Source organism: Choloepus didactylus (assembly GCF_015220235.1).
Source record: "Choloepus didactylus isolate mChoDid1 chromosome 11 unlocalized genomic scaffold, mChoDid1.pri SUPER_11_unloc2, whole genome shotgun sequence".
In the NCBI taxonomy this organism is placed as follows: domain Eukaryota; kingdom Metazoa; phylum Chordata; class Mammalia; order Pilosa; family Megalonychidae; genus Choloepus; species Choloepus didactylus.
In genome coordinates, this window is record NW_023637579.1 from 4,854,618 (window position 1) to 4,874,105 (window position 19,488).

The 19,488-nt window shown below is 50.5% G+C and overlaps 1 protein-coding gene across 1 annotated transcript; it reads right to left on the reverse strand.

The window, feature by feature from the left end:
• Positions 1-1,494: 1,494 nt before the first annotated feature.
• Positions 1,495-18,381, reverse strand: ARF1 (ADP ribosylation factor 1). Its single transcript, XM_037823239.1, has 5 exons — positions 18,249-18,381; positions 4,962-5,147; positions 4,366-4,476; positions 3,480-3,604; positions 1,495-3,051 (listed from the first exon to the last, which is right to left on the reverse strand). The coding sequence occupies exons 2-5, from the start codon at positions 5,107-5,109 to the stop codon at positions 2,890-2,892; spliced, it is 546 nt and encodes a 181-aa protein (XP_037679167.1). The 5' UTR covers positions 5,110-5,147; positions 18,249-18,381; the 3' UTR covers positions 1,495-2,889.
• Positions 18,382-19,488: the final 1,107 nt, after the last annotated feature.

The window sequence follows — 19,488 nt, forward strand, 5'->3', positions numbered from 1 at the left end:
CCCTGAGTGGGGAAGTGTGACTGTGGGATAGGAGAACACAGCTGTATGACCTCAGCCAGGGCCCCCTTAAATGTGCACCCCTTTGTGCAAGGTCTCAACTCAGAAGTGATGACAATGATCTTGGGTGCCACCTGAGATTTCCTGCAGCACTGGGAGCCCACAACCACGGGGAAAGCCCCATGGCCCTCACAAAGCAGGGGTGAAAACTGGGAGGGCATGAGGGATCCAGGGTCCTGTGCCTGGGGAAGGCAGAGTTCAAGCTGGCCATGTCCCTGGGCCCTGTGCAATGGCTAAGCACCCCCACCCTCACCACTGCTCTCAGCAGGCTTGCCTAGCTGTGGGGACCACCACCAGTTTCCATGTTCTCTGCCCCCCTGGCTTTGCTAACAATGGAGGCGAGACCTCTGGCTGATGCCCAGCACCCCAGCCAGGGAGGCTGGGAGAACTTGCCCTTGAAAGCCTCTGGGAGGCCCCCACATCGGGAGACGGAACGCAGTGGTGGCATGCACTGTTTTGAGTCTCTGACCTTGACCCTGTCTGCTCATGGCCACGCCCCACAGCCAGGGCCCAGCTTTGCCTCTCTGATGGGCAAGCCAGACCCCTGCTTCAGCAGCGCTTTACGGAAGGGCACAGGGTGTGCCTGGCCAAAGTGCTCTCAGGCCACAACAGCACAAATGGGAGGCTCCACGGTGGCAGCAGGGCTTGCCAGGGCCACGGGACACACTGGTTCTGATGGTCCTGCAAAGAGTACCCTGCTGGGTGTGCAGGGGGGCTGAAACCTGCCTGGGCTGCTGTGGTCACCCAGAAAGGAACCTTTTCCCAGCTGGGATGAAGGCACCATGTGGGCTTGCTGTGGCCCCCTGCAGCCCCTCTGCCACCACCACCACTGGGGCCCAGGGCAAAGAGGCCACAAGTGCTGCTCCCTTGGCCCCCAGGGGCCAAGACAAAAGTTCCTGGAGTCAGCAAATGGGAGGAGGTGATGAAGTGGGAGCACAGGCACAGCAGGCAGAGCCAAGAAAAAGAACCTGTCCCTTGGAGCAAGTGAAGATGATGCCACCCCCGAGAAAAGGGCAACCCCAACTCGCCTCCGTCGTCTCCCCAGGCCCCTGCTCCAGCCCCCTGGCCTGCTGCGGATGGGCTCCCACCTCTCCTCCAGCCTGGAAGCACCATCTCCACCGCAAGGCCACCAGGGCCTGCTACTGAGGCCCGGTGTGGGGTGACAGCAGGGAAATGGCTGCACGGGTCGAGAAGCACTCAGGAGGAAGTGCCCACAAGCCCTGGTCCCCAACCCAGGGAGGGCAGTGGGCAACACGGCCGACAGGTGAACAGACGTGGAGGTCGACAGCCAGGACACGGAAGGTCAGCAGTTGCCTATGTTTCAAAATACGAAACTAGCCTTTTCGTATGTCGTGCTTGTTTCCCGGGAGGTGGTTTGTCAATTGGCACCAAGCAGCTCTGCTGGGCAGCAGCACCGAAGCACTGAAAACCCCACAAAATAGTTAAGAGATTTTATTCTAATAGCTATAATTACAGTGCTTGTTTGTCGAAATGAAAACTGAAAACAAGTATACAAAACAGTTGATTACTAATTGTGTATTGAAAGCAGTAAGAGGTTCCACAACACCAAATAAACCAGTTCTGAGGTTGTTTTTCCCCAAGATAAAGTTTAACAGCTCCAGCTTCTTCAGTGTTTATCAAAATACAAAAGAAAAAAAAGGATAGAGGTCATCTTTTTCCGATGGCAAATCTGACCCTGGCAGGAGGAGGGAGTGAAAGCTACTTCACACATACACAGACAGGGGCGCTCCGAGACGGGCTGTCCGTTCTAGAATGGAATGACTCCCAACCTGCAAGCGTTTCTGGAGGTGAGACCCCAGGGCCCCCGAGAGATCTGCTGAGTAAACGCTGGGAGTAACAGGCTCTCGGCTCTGGCAAGTGGTTTCCAACAAAAGCACCACACACCTGACCAAAATAAAAGGCTGGTGGCTCCTTGCTTTCTTCTCAACTGAGAGCCAGAGGCTGCTGCCATGCCCGTGGCCAGCGCACAGGCCCTCCTGCAGGTCGAGTGGCTCTGACACCGGGGGGATGTCTAGGGCCTCAGAGACCTGACAGAGGGGCCGCTGGTCTCACAGTGGCCGGGCCTCGCCACAGCTTCAAAGCTTGTTTCCTGGGTAATCAAGTGAGCACAAGTACAAGCACAAACTCTATGAAATACAGGATGATCCAAAGACAAAGCATAATTACAGGGATCTCTATTGTGACCATGCAAAATTTGATCGTGGGTTTGATTTGCGTCACCTTCTCTCACGTTCCCAAAGGGAAACAGACGATCAGATGGACTAGTATTCACGTTGTTACTGCAAAACCTACACTAGGCATATTTCTCCCTTCTGTGTGTTCAAGTGTTCTCCTTATCTTTTTTTTTTTAACTAGTTTAAAAAATGCACTGAGTTTGGGTTAAAAACCAACCTCCAAAATGGATCTCAACATAGATCTAAAGCCAAGCAGAGGCGCTCTCAGCTCTTCCAACACAGTAACCCCTGGAAGCCCAGGTGCCAGGGCACCTGAAATCCCTTCTCAGTACTAAACAGTGAGTTGAGTTTCCTTTTTTTTTTTTACAATAAAAAAAGCTGAGTAATATTGCATAGGAGTACCAGAAACTGCCTCATTGGAAACAAAAACTATTTACATTAAATAAAAAACCTGTTTGCAGGCTGCGTCTGCCACATTTACAGCATGGTGCAATACATACTGTGACCAAAACCCATGGAAACAGCTTCTGGCACTCAATACCACGGAGTAGCACAGTTTGCCACATGAGAGTAAAGCAGAGGGCGAAGAGGAGGAAGGAAGAGGGAGAGGAGGGAGGGGGGAGGACACGGTCTCGGTTCACTTCTGGTTTCGGAGCTGATTGGACAGCCAGTCCAGTCCTTCGTACAGCCCGTCCCCACTGGTGGCACAGGTGGCCTGAATGTACCAGTTTCTGTGGCGCAGAGAATGCAATCCCAGTTTATCTGTGATTTCAGCAGCGTTCATAGCATTGGGGAGATCCTGGTGAGGAAGAGGAACAAAACAGGGTGTCTGGCGAAGCAGGAAGGGGCTGCAAAGGGAAGTAGACCGAGTTCCCCGACAGACAATGAGCTAGGCAGCCCCTCCCCGGTCAGTCAGTCAGGCCGGCCTGGGACCACCGTGGGGCACAGAAGACAGTCACTCCTCCCTTCCCTCCCTGCCCGTCTCACTCCAGGCCTCGACCCTTTAATACGGGAATAGTTTGCATCTCAACAATCACCACAAGGGATGCTAGGTGAATCAAATTATGTAATGTCAAATGTAAGTGACATCCTGAGTCAAGTCCCTGGGCCTCGGAATCGCTCTCTCCTGGGCCTGGAGCCTGGGGGCCACCCTGCCTCATCAGGCCAGGCCTCCCAAACTGCCGGGGCTTTGGTTTCAGCAGCAGAGGCAGGTGGCCAGGTGCATACCTGCTTGTTAGCGAACACTAGTAAGACAGCATCCCTGAGCTCATCTTCAGCCAACATCCTCATGAGCTCCTCGCGGGCCTCATTCACACGCTCTCGGTCATTGCTGTCGACCACAAAGATCAGACCTACAAAACAAGCAGGCACCACTGTGAAACACCAGAGACACACACAGCCTGCCCCACTTGCCCTGCAGGCCTGGAAACTAACCAGCAGGCCTTGGTCGGGGCCAGGCTTTTGTCAGCCACGATGCTGTCGGGTGGCCTTGTGAGGAAGGCTGGTGAGGCCCACGGGACTCGGACAGGAGGTGGAAGTGCAGGGACCCGAGCACACCCCACCCCCGCCCCAGAGGCCCACTCCTCACTTGGGTGGTCTGCACATCTTCCAGTGCTGCCCAAGGGAGCTCCCTAAAGAGGGCCCCCAACCTCAGAGCAGGAGGGAGAGGCAGGCACTGGCCATCAGTGAGTGACAGACCACTCCAACCCCAAACCACTCCAGGACCAGCACGCATGACAGAACTAAGAACGCTGGCTCTGACGCTTGAGTGCCTGTGATCACCTGAGACTCTGCCCCGACTGAAAGGTGAGTTATGTAAGCCCTGGGTGCCCATGTCTGTATTGTGGGGGTGACAGCACCAGCCCCTGCAGGATGGCTCTGAGGCTGCACGAGGGCAGACATGCAAGGCCCTTAGCCTGGTGGATCACAGCAGGTGGTCATAACTGTGGTTATTAACCAAAAAACAAAGCCCCTGCCTTATGCCTATTTGAATCCCCAACGTGACACTTCCAAATGGGACTGGGTTTCTTCTTCAAAACAGAGTGTGCATGAGCGCACTGGGTGCCCTCTGACCCCAAAGATGGCCCTGCCAGGCCAGGCCCCAGCTGCTCACCTTGTGTGTTCTGGAAGTAGTGGCGCCACAGAGGCCGGATCTTATCCTGGCCACCCACGTCCCACACGGTGAAGCTGATGTTTTTGTACTCTACAGTTTCCACGTTGAAACCTGAGGGAAGCAAGGGGTTGGAGGATGAGAGCCCTCTCTCCACTCACTGAGGCCAGGTTGGAACTGCTGTGAAGTTACGAATCACCACAGACATGGGACCAAACTGCACAGTGGCCGGTCCTCCTGACCGCAGCCACCCTGCCCAAGCCAGGGGGAGCCAAGTAGGGAGGGCTCAGCTCTCCGGGAAGCCTCTCTCTTCCACAGCCCAGGGCCAGGCCATGCTAGAGAGAGGCAGGCCGCCTCCTGTTCCCCCGACCCTCTCCAAGGAACTGGTCCAAAGGACCTGCAGCCATTTCCCTTCAGTTAGGTTCTTCCCCTTTTGCCCTCCTTTCCCTCCTCAGAGGAAAACCACCTCCCAAGCCTGCTGGTAGTTACAGCCCCACTCTCCCCAGCCTCTCTCCCCTCTACTGCTACTATAAACGGGCCGAGGATTCCTGCCAATGGCTGCAAGTATATACGTCTGCATTAAGGGCTGGATTTCTTACCTATAGTGGGAATAGTAGTTACTATTTCACCAAGTTTCAGCTTGTATAAAATAGTAGTCTTTCCGGCAGCGTCCAGGCCAACCATGAGAATGCGCATTTCTTTTTTGCCAAAAAGGCCCTTGAAGAGGTTAGCGAAAATATTTCCCATGCTTGCAGGCTGGTGTACTCAACACTGGCCAGAGAAACCTAGAGAGACAAGATTTTTCACCGGTTTCCATCTGCATGCTGCTTGAGGCACTAGGTGTTCCCCATTGCAGGAGCAAATCAGAGACCCACCCACCCAAGGGCTGATCACATACAGCCACTGTGTTCCGAAAACCACTCACAGGGTAGGACATCGCGCAATTATGGTTTCCAAGCAACAGAAAAGGAATCCTGCAAATCTAGCTGCTCAAGATAACTGCGCCCAAATCAACCTTAAAATAGAAAGTCTGGAAACCTCAGGAAAACAGGGCTGAACTTTAATTGAATCAGAATGTTAGTCAGCTGCTACAATTCCTTGATTTTGATATGTGCTTATCTCAGAAAGTCATTTCCCAAAGTCACACAGCAAGTTAGGGTAAGGAGGGGCCCAGAATTATTCCTGGCCACCTAGGTTCCACTAAACATGTCCTTGTTATGTGCTTATGTCTAGCTAGGAATCACACTTGATACATGAGGATGAGCTGTTTTGCATTTGTGAATGGCAGCTTTCCTATCAATGCTAGATTTTCTCTGCAATCTAACAGACATTTTCAAGGGGCCGGAAAGAACAATTCCAGCAAGCCCTCGAGGTCTCTACCAGCCCAAAGGAACCACCAAGTTATGTTGGTGCAAGAGACTGCCCACCACCACCCACACCCCCGCCCACTGACTCAAAATGCCTGACAGGAGCTGCAGGTAAAAGGGGTAGGTGGGGTGACCCGAGGAGCAGGGGAAGGGCCTCAGGGCGACAGGTCAGCTTTTACTGAGATTTTCAGAGCTCAGGCATGCAGCTGGAGGGAGGACTTCAGGGCTGGCCAGGTGGTACCCCAGGGCAGTGGTGTAAGCACGCGGTCCCACCCCTCTCCCCATGTCTGGCCTGGGTCAATCAGAGCCGACAGGAGAATGACCCTAGAACCAAGGCATGCTAAAGACACCAGGGGGGAGCAGCCCCCAGTACCCGTAGGCTCATTATCCCTGCTGAGGTCATAGCCACCACTGGAGAGAAGGTGGTTCTGGTCATGCCCATCAATCCCAGGCCGACCCCAACCCTGGTGATCCCACGTGGGGTCCAGGAGGCACCTGGGCAGCACACTCACACGAGAGCATGCATGGCTGCCTCTGGCCCATGCCGTGTCTGCCCGTTCCACCCAGCACAACAGAAACACCAGGGCCGTCACTCAAGGTAGAGGACATCCACAGGAAAGCAGGAGCTTTTCCTGTCAAGGCCCCAATGACACATGGGGAGAGCTGGGATGCAGGTGGAAGGGGTCACCAGGTCCCAGATGACCCTCTGGGGGCCCCCTGAAGAAAATAGAGGTTTTAGGGAAAAAAAAATGGTCACTGTCTCAAATGCTAGTTTGTTTAGACATTTGGGATTTCTAGCACCTTAATAAAGCCAAACAATGGAGTGCTAGGCAGATTCTAAGACGGAAGAAATGTATGGCCTGATGAAGAACCTAAGCTTACGCAGTACCCATCAGCACAGCCATAGGCCGAGAGACCCCCTTACCCCCACCCAAGAGAGGCCTGTATGCCCCAGCAGGCGTCTGCACAAGGGACAGGACCTACAGATACTAGCCCTGAGACCCCCAAACAGCCAAGCACCCATCTCCCTTGAAAAAGTCTCCAACAGAAGAGACCAGAACAGACAAAAAAAACAGGAGACAAAAAACTATTTAAAAGGAAAGAACAAAACAAAAACACCACACCTGCAACCCCAGCATCAAGTTAGAAGATATCAGGGCCACAAAACAAGAGCTAGACAAAGGAAAAGAAAACAAGGAAGATCTCACAGAAAGTAGAAATAGCCAAAATGAAATAGCCAATAGAAGCATTAAAAATGAAGCCTCTCAAGCATGCAGGACAAAAAAAGAAAACTATGAATAAAAAAAAAAAGAAAAGAAAAAACCGAACACTTTAAATTTTCTGGAATGGAAAAATAAGAATCTCCAGACTGAAGGAGCCTGATACAAAAACAAAAGGAGTGGGAAAAGACCCACTCCAAGGTGCAGGGTAAATTCTACATCAGGGGTCAAAAGATCTTAAAAGCATCCAAAGAGTAGAAGAAAAATAAGCAATGCTTTCAAATTCTGAGAACGTGACTTTCCAATCTTTCATTCTATACCCAACCAAAGTATCAACTAAGCCTAAGGGAGGAATAAAGGTGATTTCCAAATCGCAAGGCCTCTGGCACACTCCTTCCTCACAAGGCTACCACAAAGGGGCACAGGCAGCAGGAGCTCGGCTTCTGGAGAAAAGAAGGAGCCCCAAGGTGGCTGCAAAGGGGGATGAGCAGGCCTAGGCGCAACCAGTCCAGGCTGGAGCAGAAAGAAGGAGAAAACTCCAGGAAAAAGGGGACCACAGCCTTTTCACATGGGGCTTGACAATTCTAAGGGAAACGTGGGAAAAACAAGTGACAGGTGTACAGAAAACACCTATGGATGAAAACAGACAAAAAGAGGGGTCATTTAAAAATTGACTCTAGGGAAAAAGAAGCATGCCACAATTTGGCTCATCAGTAAACGATATTTATATAGCTACAATATTATTATCAGTTCCTGGGACAGAGGGAAGTGGAGGTGAGAACCTGTGGCCAATCCTCACTGTTCAAGTTAAGAAGAAAAATTGAGAAATAATAGTATAAGCATGTTGACTTAGAAATAACAGGTAATCAATGAAAAGAAGAGTCTCTGGGAAGCAGGATGAGGGGGAGGGAGGGGTGGTACAGAGAGCTGCTACCTATATTTTTTATTTTAGCTTTGAAATATTACATTCATTAAACCAACACAAAAACTGAGGCCCTAAAGGGTCAAAGAGTCATCTAAACTCTCAGCTGCCTCCCCATCAGGTGGACATGGAATCTACCAGGTAAACAAAGACCAGCAGTACTAACTGAATTTCGACGTCGTGTGGCCTGAACATAACCACAGTCCACTGTCTGGAGGCCATGTGTTTTCTCCACTGGGTATGCCCTCGCCCAGCACCCCCAAAAGGTACCTCCAAAAGCCAACCGTGTAAGGTCTGGGCTGGGTTCCCAGCTTGCCTTTGATGCCCCTGTAGGCCACTGACTTTGTGATTACCCAAGTGGTCCAAGACCTCCCCTCATGTTTTGTTTGGTTTTCAAAACACATTAAAAATACTGGGGTACAGAAGGGGGAAGTAGCTCACACATTCAGCGGCAGAACCAGGGTCTCGATGAGCACAAAGTCTTAGGATGAAGTCACAGTGGAAGGATGAACAATGTACCCCAGGAAAAGCATCTTAATCCCATTCCTGTGGGTCGGCCCACTGTGCATAGGAACTTCTGAAGATGCCAAATGTTTAGTGAAGGTGTGGGCAATTGAATCAGGCTGGGTCTCAGTTCTATAAAGAAATCCTCCCTTTTAAAGAAAAAGGTATGGGAGGAGCCAGAAGTCAGAAGAAAACCCAGAAGAGAAAGGAGAGGACATTGCTGTGTGATGGGAAAGCCAAGGAACCCAAGCACTGCCCACCAGCCAGAAGGCCCATGAGGAAGCAAGCCCTCTAGCTTCTGCAAACCCGGAGAGGACTGATTCCTGCTGTTTGAGCTGATCCACTGCGTGGTATTTGCCCAAGACAGCCAGTACCACACAAACCATCTGGTCTCACCTACCTTCTGAGCAAGGCAAACGAGGGGCAGTGTGTCCTGCCTCAGCATGCTGCAGAACCTCCCCCCCACAGAGCCCTGGACCCCTAACTGCGAAATGAAGGGGACACACCATCCCCGTTTACTGCACCTGTAGTAGGCCCAAACTGAGTGAAATTTGATGTACGCAGGAGGGAAAGTTCAGCAGTGACAACCTCAGGGGCTCTAAGGCTGCCTCTTTGCACAAGTTTCAACTTATTCTGCTGGGCCCAACCCAGGTGTTATTTCCCCTTTCCTCCACAATCTCAAGTTAAAACCTGTTTTTCAGGTTCATCTGAATTTTCCTGTGTATTAGCAGGCAGTGAACACTGACTTTTCAGAAGAGCCTCCCCCCTCCCCCCAGCCTGTAGGCTCACACCTGGCACCCTATACAAGGCTTTATCGCTACAGTGTTCACCTTTGGCAAGAGTTAACCCTGACAAGAGGAGTCAGGGAGGCGGTCCTTCAGGGACAGTTTTTTCTCTCTTTGGTCCGGACCGGAGGACGACGACAAGGGTGGCCTTTAGGAGTTAAAGCAATGACTAGTATATTCAGCTCCAGGAGGCTACATTCTCAGATACTAAAGGGAGTTTATGAGAGGCTGGCGTGTCAGGCTCAGCGACTTCTCTAGGGGAAGTCGGTCCCCAAGAGCTGGAAAGAGGCTGCCTGTGCCTTCTGGAATAGGGTGCAACGCAAGGTGGGAACAGGGTTAGGGAAAAAAACCCAGCTTTGTGCGGTCACAGCTGTTCCAACTCAGTAAGTGAACCCAACACAACCGGTCTGGCTGCTGAAGAGAAATCCATGTACCTGTGCTCCGAGTAAACTCGTGACCTCCACCTGTACCTTCGCTGTAATTGTTCCCTGTCTCTTAGCAAGTTTCACGGGGCTTTCTGGATAAGCAAGAGGCAGAGCTCTCCCCTATATTTACAGAGTACACAGCTTGCCTCTGTAGAAGGAACAGGTTCAGGGAAAGTTTATCATTTTAAAGCTAGTTTATTAAACAGACTCTCTATAACAACATGAAGATAATCTGAACTGTTAACAATCACTAGAAAGAAACCACCAACCTAGAGCACAGGACAAAGAAATAAAAACTAAAATAATGTGATCTCGGCAGACTTAAAAATGAGGTTCTGATTCTCTTCTCTGCCGCTTACCAGATGGGCCCTCGTTGCATCAATCTGTAAAGTGGGACTCACAAGACACTACCTGCATGAATGGGGGAAAAGCTGGATGAGATCAAGGTTTTCCAAGTTTATGGTGGGGTAAACTGCATCCAGTAAAACGGACAGATCAAGCTCGTAATCCCAGTTTTACTAATTTGAAGAAAAATTTCAAAAGTTAAGATTTTCCTGAGAAGCTTATCTACATTATAAGAGATTTTCTTTAAGGGTTCTGTTAAAGCAACTGTCTTCAAGTATTCAGACTTGTGCTTAGATCGACTGCTTGAAAGCCTAATTCCTCCCAGCACATAACAACTTTAAGTTTAAAAGTGGGACCCTGTACTTTCATATTACAATCTGCCAACAAACTGCTTTCTGTTTGTCAACATTGCACTCTTGACCAGTCAGCTAGACAAATCTTCAAGCCATTATAAGGTGGCCCTGCCTGTCAGCCAAATGTGCTCATTTGGTACCACTGATATTTTTCTGAAATTGAGTATCACATTTTGTTATGAAAATTTGGTGTAACAGGAAAATTGAACATGCCAATACTAGTGATAAGCAGAAACACCTCACAAGCCCAACATATTGTGACAGCAATACTGATCAACAAGTCTGCTAAGAATGAAGAACACTCAGCCTGAAACACTCAATGGATTTTTAAATAAGCTGATTCAACTTTCAATTACAAAGAAAAAGAATAACACATTCTGGAACTATATACTTTTAAGAAACAAAACTTTTGGAATGTTTTCCAGGAACGAATTAATTAGGCATGAAAAAGACTACCTCTCCACAGTGATCCTAGGCATCCACACAAAAAAATGAGAGGGCTGCCACAAAGGAAAGAAACACCCAAAGCCAGTAGGCTTTAACTGCTAACTTGTTGCTTTGCATTTTGCCTCACACAGCTTCCTGTCCTGGGAGAGTTAAAGAAGACGCATAACCTTATCAGCTCCGATCTTAAGTGTAATAATCAATCAAATTCAATTTAGACCGTTCTTTGCCAGCTTAAGATTCAAGGTGAAATCTTTATATCGGTCTGTAGACTGTCAGCTGAAAACGAGATTCATTCATGTGATTATATTCCACAAACCTAGTTCTTGGAATATAGTATAGAACAAGCATACATCCAACGCCAACAGCCAAGTGTGTGAACCGCTCAACTACAGCCACTTTAACGTACCCTAAGGGTTCCTCAGTATTTGTTCTCCCAGTCCTCTCTGATGGAATCCCGATTTGTCACCGGGCACAAGGGCTCCCAGAACCCAGGCCTCCACTTCCTGCCCTCCCTACAACCACACGGCCACGTGACTAAGCTCCAGCCAAGAGGATGGGAGCGCAGCCATGTGCCCACTCCCAGGTCCGCTGAGCTGGTGGGGAGTGGCCCCCAGAGCCCGGGGATGCTCCGAGCCAGCAGTTCCAAGGGGAAAGCGCAGCAACAGTGCCCAGCTCCTACCCGGACTTCCACTGTGGCAGGAAGGCTACAGACCACCCGTGTCTGACCTGAACATGCAGTGAAGGCCTGAAGGACTAGCCACTGGAAAAATCAAAGACCAAAACCACAACTGTGCCTCAACCTATACTCTGAAACGCACAACAAACCAAACTGAAAATGGAGGAAACTGAAGTCATTTATGATTAAGATGCAAAGCAGCAGTTGAGAAACCACAAGAAATTCTCAAGCACCCTGAAGACACACTGGAAGTGTCCTACCCATGTTGTGGGGACCTTGTGCATAAGCAATGCAACATGGGGTGGCAGCTAGATTTCTTCAGGTGTGTAGCTAGAATCCTCACTAAACTCCACTAGTGCCCAATCTTCAGTGCGACCAGCCAACTTTAGTAACCCTTAATAAGATTTAAACTCAGTGGTTCTGATCTGATGGAAACCGAGGGCCGTGCAGTTCAGGGCTGCTCCCTTCTCACCAAGCCCTACCTCCCCTCCCTCTTTCAGGCTCACTACCCTCCACCTTCCCAGTCTCCTCTCCAGAACCCGCCAGTCTCCATGCTCTGCACACTACCGTTCTTAGTTCTACTTCTGAGGCCCAGCTCAGATACCCCCTTGCATAGGCACAGCCTCTCCTCTCCATTCTCTTTTGACCTACTGCTGGGCCCATGTTAACCACACCAATTTAAGAATTGGCAACTGGGCACTCCCAACAGTGCCTGCCGGGCACAGAGCAGCTCGGCACTCACTGAATTGAACTGCTGCAAGACGAAACAGGAATATGGTGGCGACTACCTGGCCCTTCCCCTTCAGATTCACTGAGCCTACTTTTAATAACCACGGTGCTTCCCCACACCTCACTGGTAAACTAACCCATAGGAAGTTTCTGGTTCAAGCAGTGATCAAAAGTCGATCTGACTTCGGACAATATTATCAAGTTTACACTGTGACCTTCAATGTGTCTCTGGACTGTAAGATGCACAGACACGCACACACTCCTACGTCTTTCGGGGGCTGTAGCTATCTTCTCAGTGATCCCTACAGAGCAGACACGCAGTCAAGCTGCTGTGAATTCAAACCTACAATAAATACTGCTCCTGGGTTTCAGTTCTAGTGAAGACATCACAGAAAGAGGAGGTCATTCAGGACTCTAATCATGGCAGCAAAGTAAATAACATTATTCATTTTCATCACTTCATTCCTTTAACTATGTGGTCACCACAAAATGCTGCTGGACACTGAAGAACCTGCACGTTTCTAATTTGGTCTCTTCTCCGGAGAGGCAGCACCACATCGGTCACTGAGCAGGGGGCTCTCCCTCAGCACGGGGGTGGGGTGGGGAATGGTTTGTACTTTGGAGGGGAAATCAGCTTTGCCTAAGACTTCACTCCTACATCACTTCACAAGTAAAGGGAACTGGAATGACCATCAGTGAATGGCAATTTCATAAAATCAACTGGCAGAGAGTTTAGTTATTATTCCCCAAATCACTCTGAACAGGGACCACGCCCCTCTTAGGCTCTCTAACTTCCAGGTCACAGTAAAGTAGTGTGCTGGTGTCAAGAGTGTTTAAGCCAATCCCCCAAATTTCATTTTTGCACCAGGAACCTTTCATTTGAAAATAAAACAATAAAAACTGCAGCCTCACCCCCCCCCCCCTCTTTTTATCGCTTTCAGAGGAATTAAGAAGGATAATGCAGTAGGTTGGTTAAGGGCTATCATTTGACTCTCTCCACCTGTGGAGCAGGTGACCCCACCCCCATCTCTTACAACTCTTGTCGAGCACCCATCCGCAGAGGCAAGCCAGGACTGGACGTCCGCCACACCACCGCATCTTCCAGTAGCCACAAAGTCCCTTAAGCATGCCTCAAATCTCTGGAGGTGACTGTCCTAAGAAGAATTTATGTCATGCCTGCACAACCACAGGACCTCTTAACTGATGGCTTCCTACCTCTAGTCAAGAGAACTCTCAGACATACACCTGCTTGCATCACCCCTGCATAAAGCCCTCCAGCAGCTCTCTGACCAGTGCCTTCCCTCCCCACCCTCAATCAGAAGTTCCCTAAAATCTTGGAGCCCACCATACTCAGCTTCTTGCACATTCATCCTTCAGTGGCCACTTTATCTCTGTAGCCATAATTACTTCCTATAGAGCTCATCCCATTTAAACAGACACCTCCAAATTTCTACTTCAGGCTAGACTTCTCAACTCCATTCTCATGTCCTACTGCCTACTCAACAGACAACAAACTTTTCAAAAGTCAAATCTCCACTTTAGTGCAGTCTGTCCATCTCAGAGCTTGGCAACACCTTCAATTCCTCATCCCCAAATCAAGCCTTTATTGGCAAATCCTGTCATCTCTCCCTTCAAAACGTACAAGAAGCTTACTGCTCTCCACCCCTATCACTGGCTCCCTGGCGTCCCGGCCCCAGCCTGTGGCTTCCACTTCACAATGTATGTTCTCCACATGTCAGTGACAGCAGGCCTGCTACACCAAGTCAAATGATGTAACCCTGCTGTTCTAAACCATCCGATGCCTACTGGTCACAATAAGTCAGAGCACGTCCGTCCCATGGCCACCAGCAGTTTTCAACCCATCAGACCCAATGCCGTTTCTTCCATGACACATTTCAGTACATCACCTCACCACCCTGAAAGGAACTTAACAGTATAAACAACATATGCACATAAATGCAAAAAAAATGCAGTGATGAAAATACAACGAAAATGATTTACAATAAAACATGCACTTCGATAATATGCATTCTGTTGGGCACCACCACACTGAGATAAAATGAAGGAGACATACCCACGCCTGCAGTCCATATTCGGAGAACAACCATAAAGGAGGGTACTGAAAAGCAGGCTGCTAAAGCAGCATGAAAGCATCTCAGAAACTAAAGGAACAAAATTCAATCAAAATGCAGGGTAGGGGCATTCCTGGAAAATTCAGAACATCTACTGAGACTATGCCAAGAAAAGAGCTGTCTTTATATCCTTGGTTTAAGATAGTACCAATACAATTTTTACCTACATGAAAAGTCAGGCAAATGCATTCTGTCCCCTGCCACTAAATGCCAGTGCTGCCTCCCAACCTCTGAGAGCCAAAGGAGCTCCACTCTTTTCTTCTTCTATTTGCTGATGAGTTGTCAAGCTCTTGCCACCACTGTGTAAAAACCAGGAAACAAGGCTCTGTTAGGGATACTGTGGAGGTTGGGTTCCTGAATCAGACAGCCATTCCTTCCAACCCTATAAAGGAGATGGGGTGATAGAGGACTATGGCTGAGGGCTAAGAAGACTGACCTAGGCATGAAGAGCTTTTATGTCCCCGTGTTAAATTCTGCAGCATTTTTCCAGCTAACAGGGACATCTGATCCACCTGAAAATGCCGACCTACCTGCCAGATTGGTGACACTGCTAGATAGCTGTAATGGATGAAGCATAACTATACTGTAAAGCATTTCTAACATTCACAAGAGGACATAAGCCTAAGGATGAAGGAAAGGGCCTGTGGTGGTTCGTGTGTCAACCTGGCCAGATGTGGTGTCCAGCTGTCTGGTCAAGCAAACACTGGCCTGTTACTGTGAGGACATTTTGTGGACTTAAATCATCAGTAAGTGGATTGTATCTAGAGCTGATCACATCTACAATCAATTGAGGAGATTGCCTTCAACAATGAGAAATCTTGTCCAATCAGTTAAAGGCTTTAAAAGGAGAAGTGATGACTTCAGCAGTCAGGAAGGGACAATTTCCATCTTGACTTCAGCCAGCCAGCTTCTCCCCAGGAATTCATCAGAGTCCTCAGCTTCCAGCCTGACCTACGGAATCTGGACTTGCCCATCTCCACAGTGCTGTGAGATAATTCTTATAAATATCTCACAATTTTTACAGATATCTCCTTTTGGTTCTGTTTCCTTAGAGAACCCTAATACATGAAATTAAGTGTTGTATGTGTGACCTAGACTCTCAGCCCCCCCCCCACGTTGTCCTTTATTTCCCCCATAGGAAGGGTTACACCTAACTAGCCATTAAGTCAAAATCTTTTCCAAAAACCAAATTTAGGTGATGTGGGAATATATACCTAACAATCATTGATGCCAATGGGGAGCAGGTACAGGACAAAAAAGATTAAGTTCTCATCTAATTTTAAAATCCCAACTGAAGGGAATTTTAAATTGCTCCCCGACAGATCTGCATTTTATTCCCTTTCACATCTAATAATTTTAAGATAGCGAAAAGGTCAAAGGGGAGAATACTCATATTAGGGACAGTGTGAACAGTGGCAATAAAGTGGAAGGTACAGCAAGCCCCAAATAGCTGGGTTCTGGTCATTTCTAGAGTACAATGATCATAACTCTCAGGAAGGTGTGAGTAAAAAAAGCTTGAGGAGCCTGATCTGTGGTTAAAAGTAGATTTTAAATATACAGATCAAGGCAACATTTAATTTGAGAAGTCTGCAGGAACAGATTTGGTTTAGTTTGGTTCTCTCAAACCAAATTAATATGCTATAATATGAACTTGCACAGAGTTTTTCCTCCTGGTTAGGTTTACTCCTATGGCCATCTGACTCTGGAGATCACCTCAATAGCTGATGATCCACTTTAAATTTTACAGAAAGCAAAAAAGAAAAGCCAGAATGCACCTCCTTTCATTCTAAGTGTGGTCTTGGGTACAGACATCGGCAGCTGCAGAAGTGTGCAAGAAGCAAAGGGCACACCCAGAACACGTGATTTTTAGAAGCTAGACCCATGAGGAGCACCGAACTAGTTTGTGCTTTCTACTAACTTTCTTTCAATGATGAGGAGACAGCGTGAACCAGCTATTATCCAAACCAACTATTTTAAACCCATTTGGAGTAGCAATTCTGAATACTGAAAGACACCCTCACAAGAAACAGCGTATTTCTAATGCTGAGATGGTACTGACTTATTTTTACTGGGATATTTCTGAAGACACTACCCTACAATGCGGCACACCCACGATTGCAGACCCCTTCCCCAGGTTCAAGGGCAAGACTCACCTCCATCCATGGATGTGAGGTCACCAGAAAACCTCAAAGTTAAGACAACAAACCTCTACCAATGTGGCCAGGTTGGTGATGGGCATTGAAACCACTCAATTCTTTTCAGTTTTGGACCCAGCTAATAACAGCACAGGTTTCGAGTTCTTAATAGTTCTAGCTACTCACGGCAAATGTTCCTGAGAATTCAAATTAACCGGTAAGAAAATACATGCAGAAACAGTCTGCAAAACAGTGGAAGACATCAAGGCTGAACGACCCCACGGCACAGCGGCATCTTCCACTCCTTCAGACATACTGCAGAAAATACGAGAACCAGTGATGCCAAAAGCAAGCAGAAAAAACTGCTGACCATCAGTTCTGATAAAAAAAAAGAACTACAACTGACAACTCCAACATCAGGAGTGGCACCAACCACACAGCTCTGGGCAGCAACTTCTGGGACCACCCCAAAGCTTCTGAATTCCCTGTTTCCTGCCTGTTAGTTCTTGTGCAATTCTGCTCAGTTCATTTAAAACAGCAACTTCCTTTTCCCTTTGATGAAATGGGGAGAGTGCCACCTAGCTCAGAGGTGTTGTTTGAATTAATTACTTAATATTTTAAGTACTTTATAGTTGTTAAGCCTTATTAACAAAATTGCATTTTAAATACCCGAACAACCTGGATTGGGCAACAAGAAAGCATTAAGTCACCTCTTCTAGCAAGACTGCTTTGAGTCCCTGAACCAATTATTTTACGGGTGGGTTAACGATTCACCAATGACATTCAAGGAAGAAATGCTGGGATTAAAACAAAGATAGTCAGTCTTGTAAAGGCCACAGAAGCCATGAGTGCAGATTCAGAAGGCAGTTCCTTCAACTCGTGTTCCTACGAGGTTTTCATAGACCCAATTACATCTTCTGGGGGAACTTTGGGTTTCTCTTGAAGTCCACTGACTTCTACTTGGCCGAAACCTCAGCATTCAATTAGGCAATACAGGGAAAAGCGTAGCTGCCCTCCAGCAGCCCGATCAGGCCACTCCTCCCCTCCCCCAGCACCACCCAGGCCAACTCTGAATCCGAACTCCCACTTTCGGAGCAAACAGGAACCAGAGTCAGGAGGCCCGGGTTCAGACCCTAGCGAGCTGTGCGACCTTGACCGAGTCACGGAGCTGGCCCGAGCCTCAGTTTCCTGATCCTGGAGGTGAGGTTTGTAGAATTCCCTTTTCGGAGGTTTGCTCCCGGGGGCGCCTGGAGGGAGCGCACTACACTTTCACCCGCCCCTGGGAAGAGACACCCCCTGCTCCGAACCCTCCGTACCCCGTTTCTTCCTCCGCCCTCCCACAGCAAAATGACTCAAACGCTCCGGCTCCGACTTCCTTTCCCTTCGCCGGTTATCGACAGCGACTCCCGCCCGAACGAGCAGTTCCTGAACACAGGAGGAAGCGAACCTCTCGGCCGCGAGAGTGGGGGAGGGCTCGAGAGAAGGAGCAGGAAATGAAGGCTTTTTAAAGGAAAAGCCCGACATCCCGGGCAGGCCGGGAGCTACAGCCCGGATTTCCGGATTTCGGGATCAGTGAGTGGGAGGCCGCCAAGGTGGTGGGCGAAGACGCTCCGGTGCCTTTAGCTGGACGGGAGACCAAGCAGGAGGGCCTCTGGAGGCCCCGACGAAGCCCTCCGCGCCCGGCCCGCCCGGCACTGACCACCGGCTCCGCGCCGCCCGCCCCGCGGCCTCGGTCCCGCCGCCTCCCGGCCCGCAGCCGACGCCAACGCGAGTGGACGGGGACTCGCACACGAGCCCCAAGGCCAGCCCCGCCGCCCGCGCACCCTCCCGCCGCGCCGCCCCTCACCCCTCGGCGGCCGCGGCGGCTGCTGCTGCTGCTGCTGCTCGGAGCCAGGCGTTGGTTTCGCTCCCACAAGATGGCGGCTCTGACGGCGGCCACGTCAGTGCCTGCTGTCGCGGGAGGCGCTGGGTAATTGGGGCGGGGACACGCGAGACTCCGCCCCCGCCCCCCCGCTCGCGGCGCGCACGCGCGGGCCTCGGGCGGAGCCGGCGGGCGCGCGTCGACTGGCCACGTAGCCCCACCCCGCGTCCTGCGTGCTCCCGCTGCCCCGGCGCGGATCAGCGCTCGGGCGCCGCTGGCTCCTCCTGCGCTTGCGCCTGCGCCGTACGTCTCTGGAAGGAGCCGCGCCGAGTCTGGTTCCCGCACTTAGGGATGCGGAGCCTGAAGTGGGTGCGGAGCAGAGGGTCCCTGGCGCTCCCCTTCCTCAGACCCGGGCCCTCCCCGCTCCAGACGCTGGGATCCCGGGCCTGTCTCCGCGCCGCGGCCCCTCCTCCGCGTTCTCCAGGGTCCCGGCCCCCCGTGCGGGCCGAGGGCGGGGCGGGGCGGTCGCTGAGCCCTCCCGGGTGTTGTGGAAACCGTTGTCACCGCCGAGCGGCCGCAGGCGGGAAAGGGGGTTTCCGGGGCGCCTGCTGGCTGAGTCCTCACGCTTGGCGCCCAGGGTGCGGTAGTGACCGCAACAGGCACGTGGCTGCACCCTGGAGCTGACAGTGTAATAAAGACGTAAATCACTGACGGAGTCAGGGCGTGCAGGGTTCTGAGCAGGGAATGGGGCGGTCAGGGTGTCTCTGTTGGGGCGGCCTTTGAATTGCGATCCGTGTGACAGGAAGGAGGGGGAGGAGGAGCCATCTCCGGGAAGTCTTCCTGGATTGATCAGGAGGGAAGCGAGGACAGTGGCAGGTTCTCACTTACCTTCCCAAGGCCTGAGGACTTGGCTCTGGCTTCCACTTGTAGCCTCAGTTGAGGCTCCTGCTGCCTGGGCTCTCTCCTCCTGTCACCCTTGGGCTGTTGTGAACACCCACCCTCCCAAGGGACATATCCCCTATTCCAAGGCTTTGGTGAAATTGCTGGGGGAGATTTGCAGCCCCGTGCCCAGGTGTCCGGAGGAGCAGAAACCGGGTTCATCCCCTATGCCCTGCCACAATCGCCCATCCCCACTATGTCCAGGTGGAGACCCCAGGGCCTGCCTGGGAGAGCCTTCAGAGCCAGAGCTTGCAGGTTTCACACGGCTTGGGCTGGGCCTGGACCA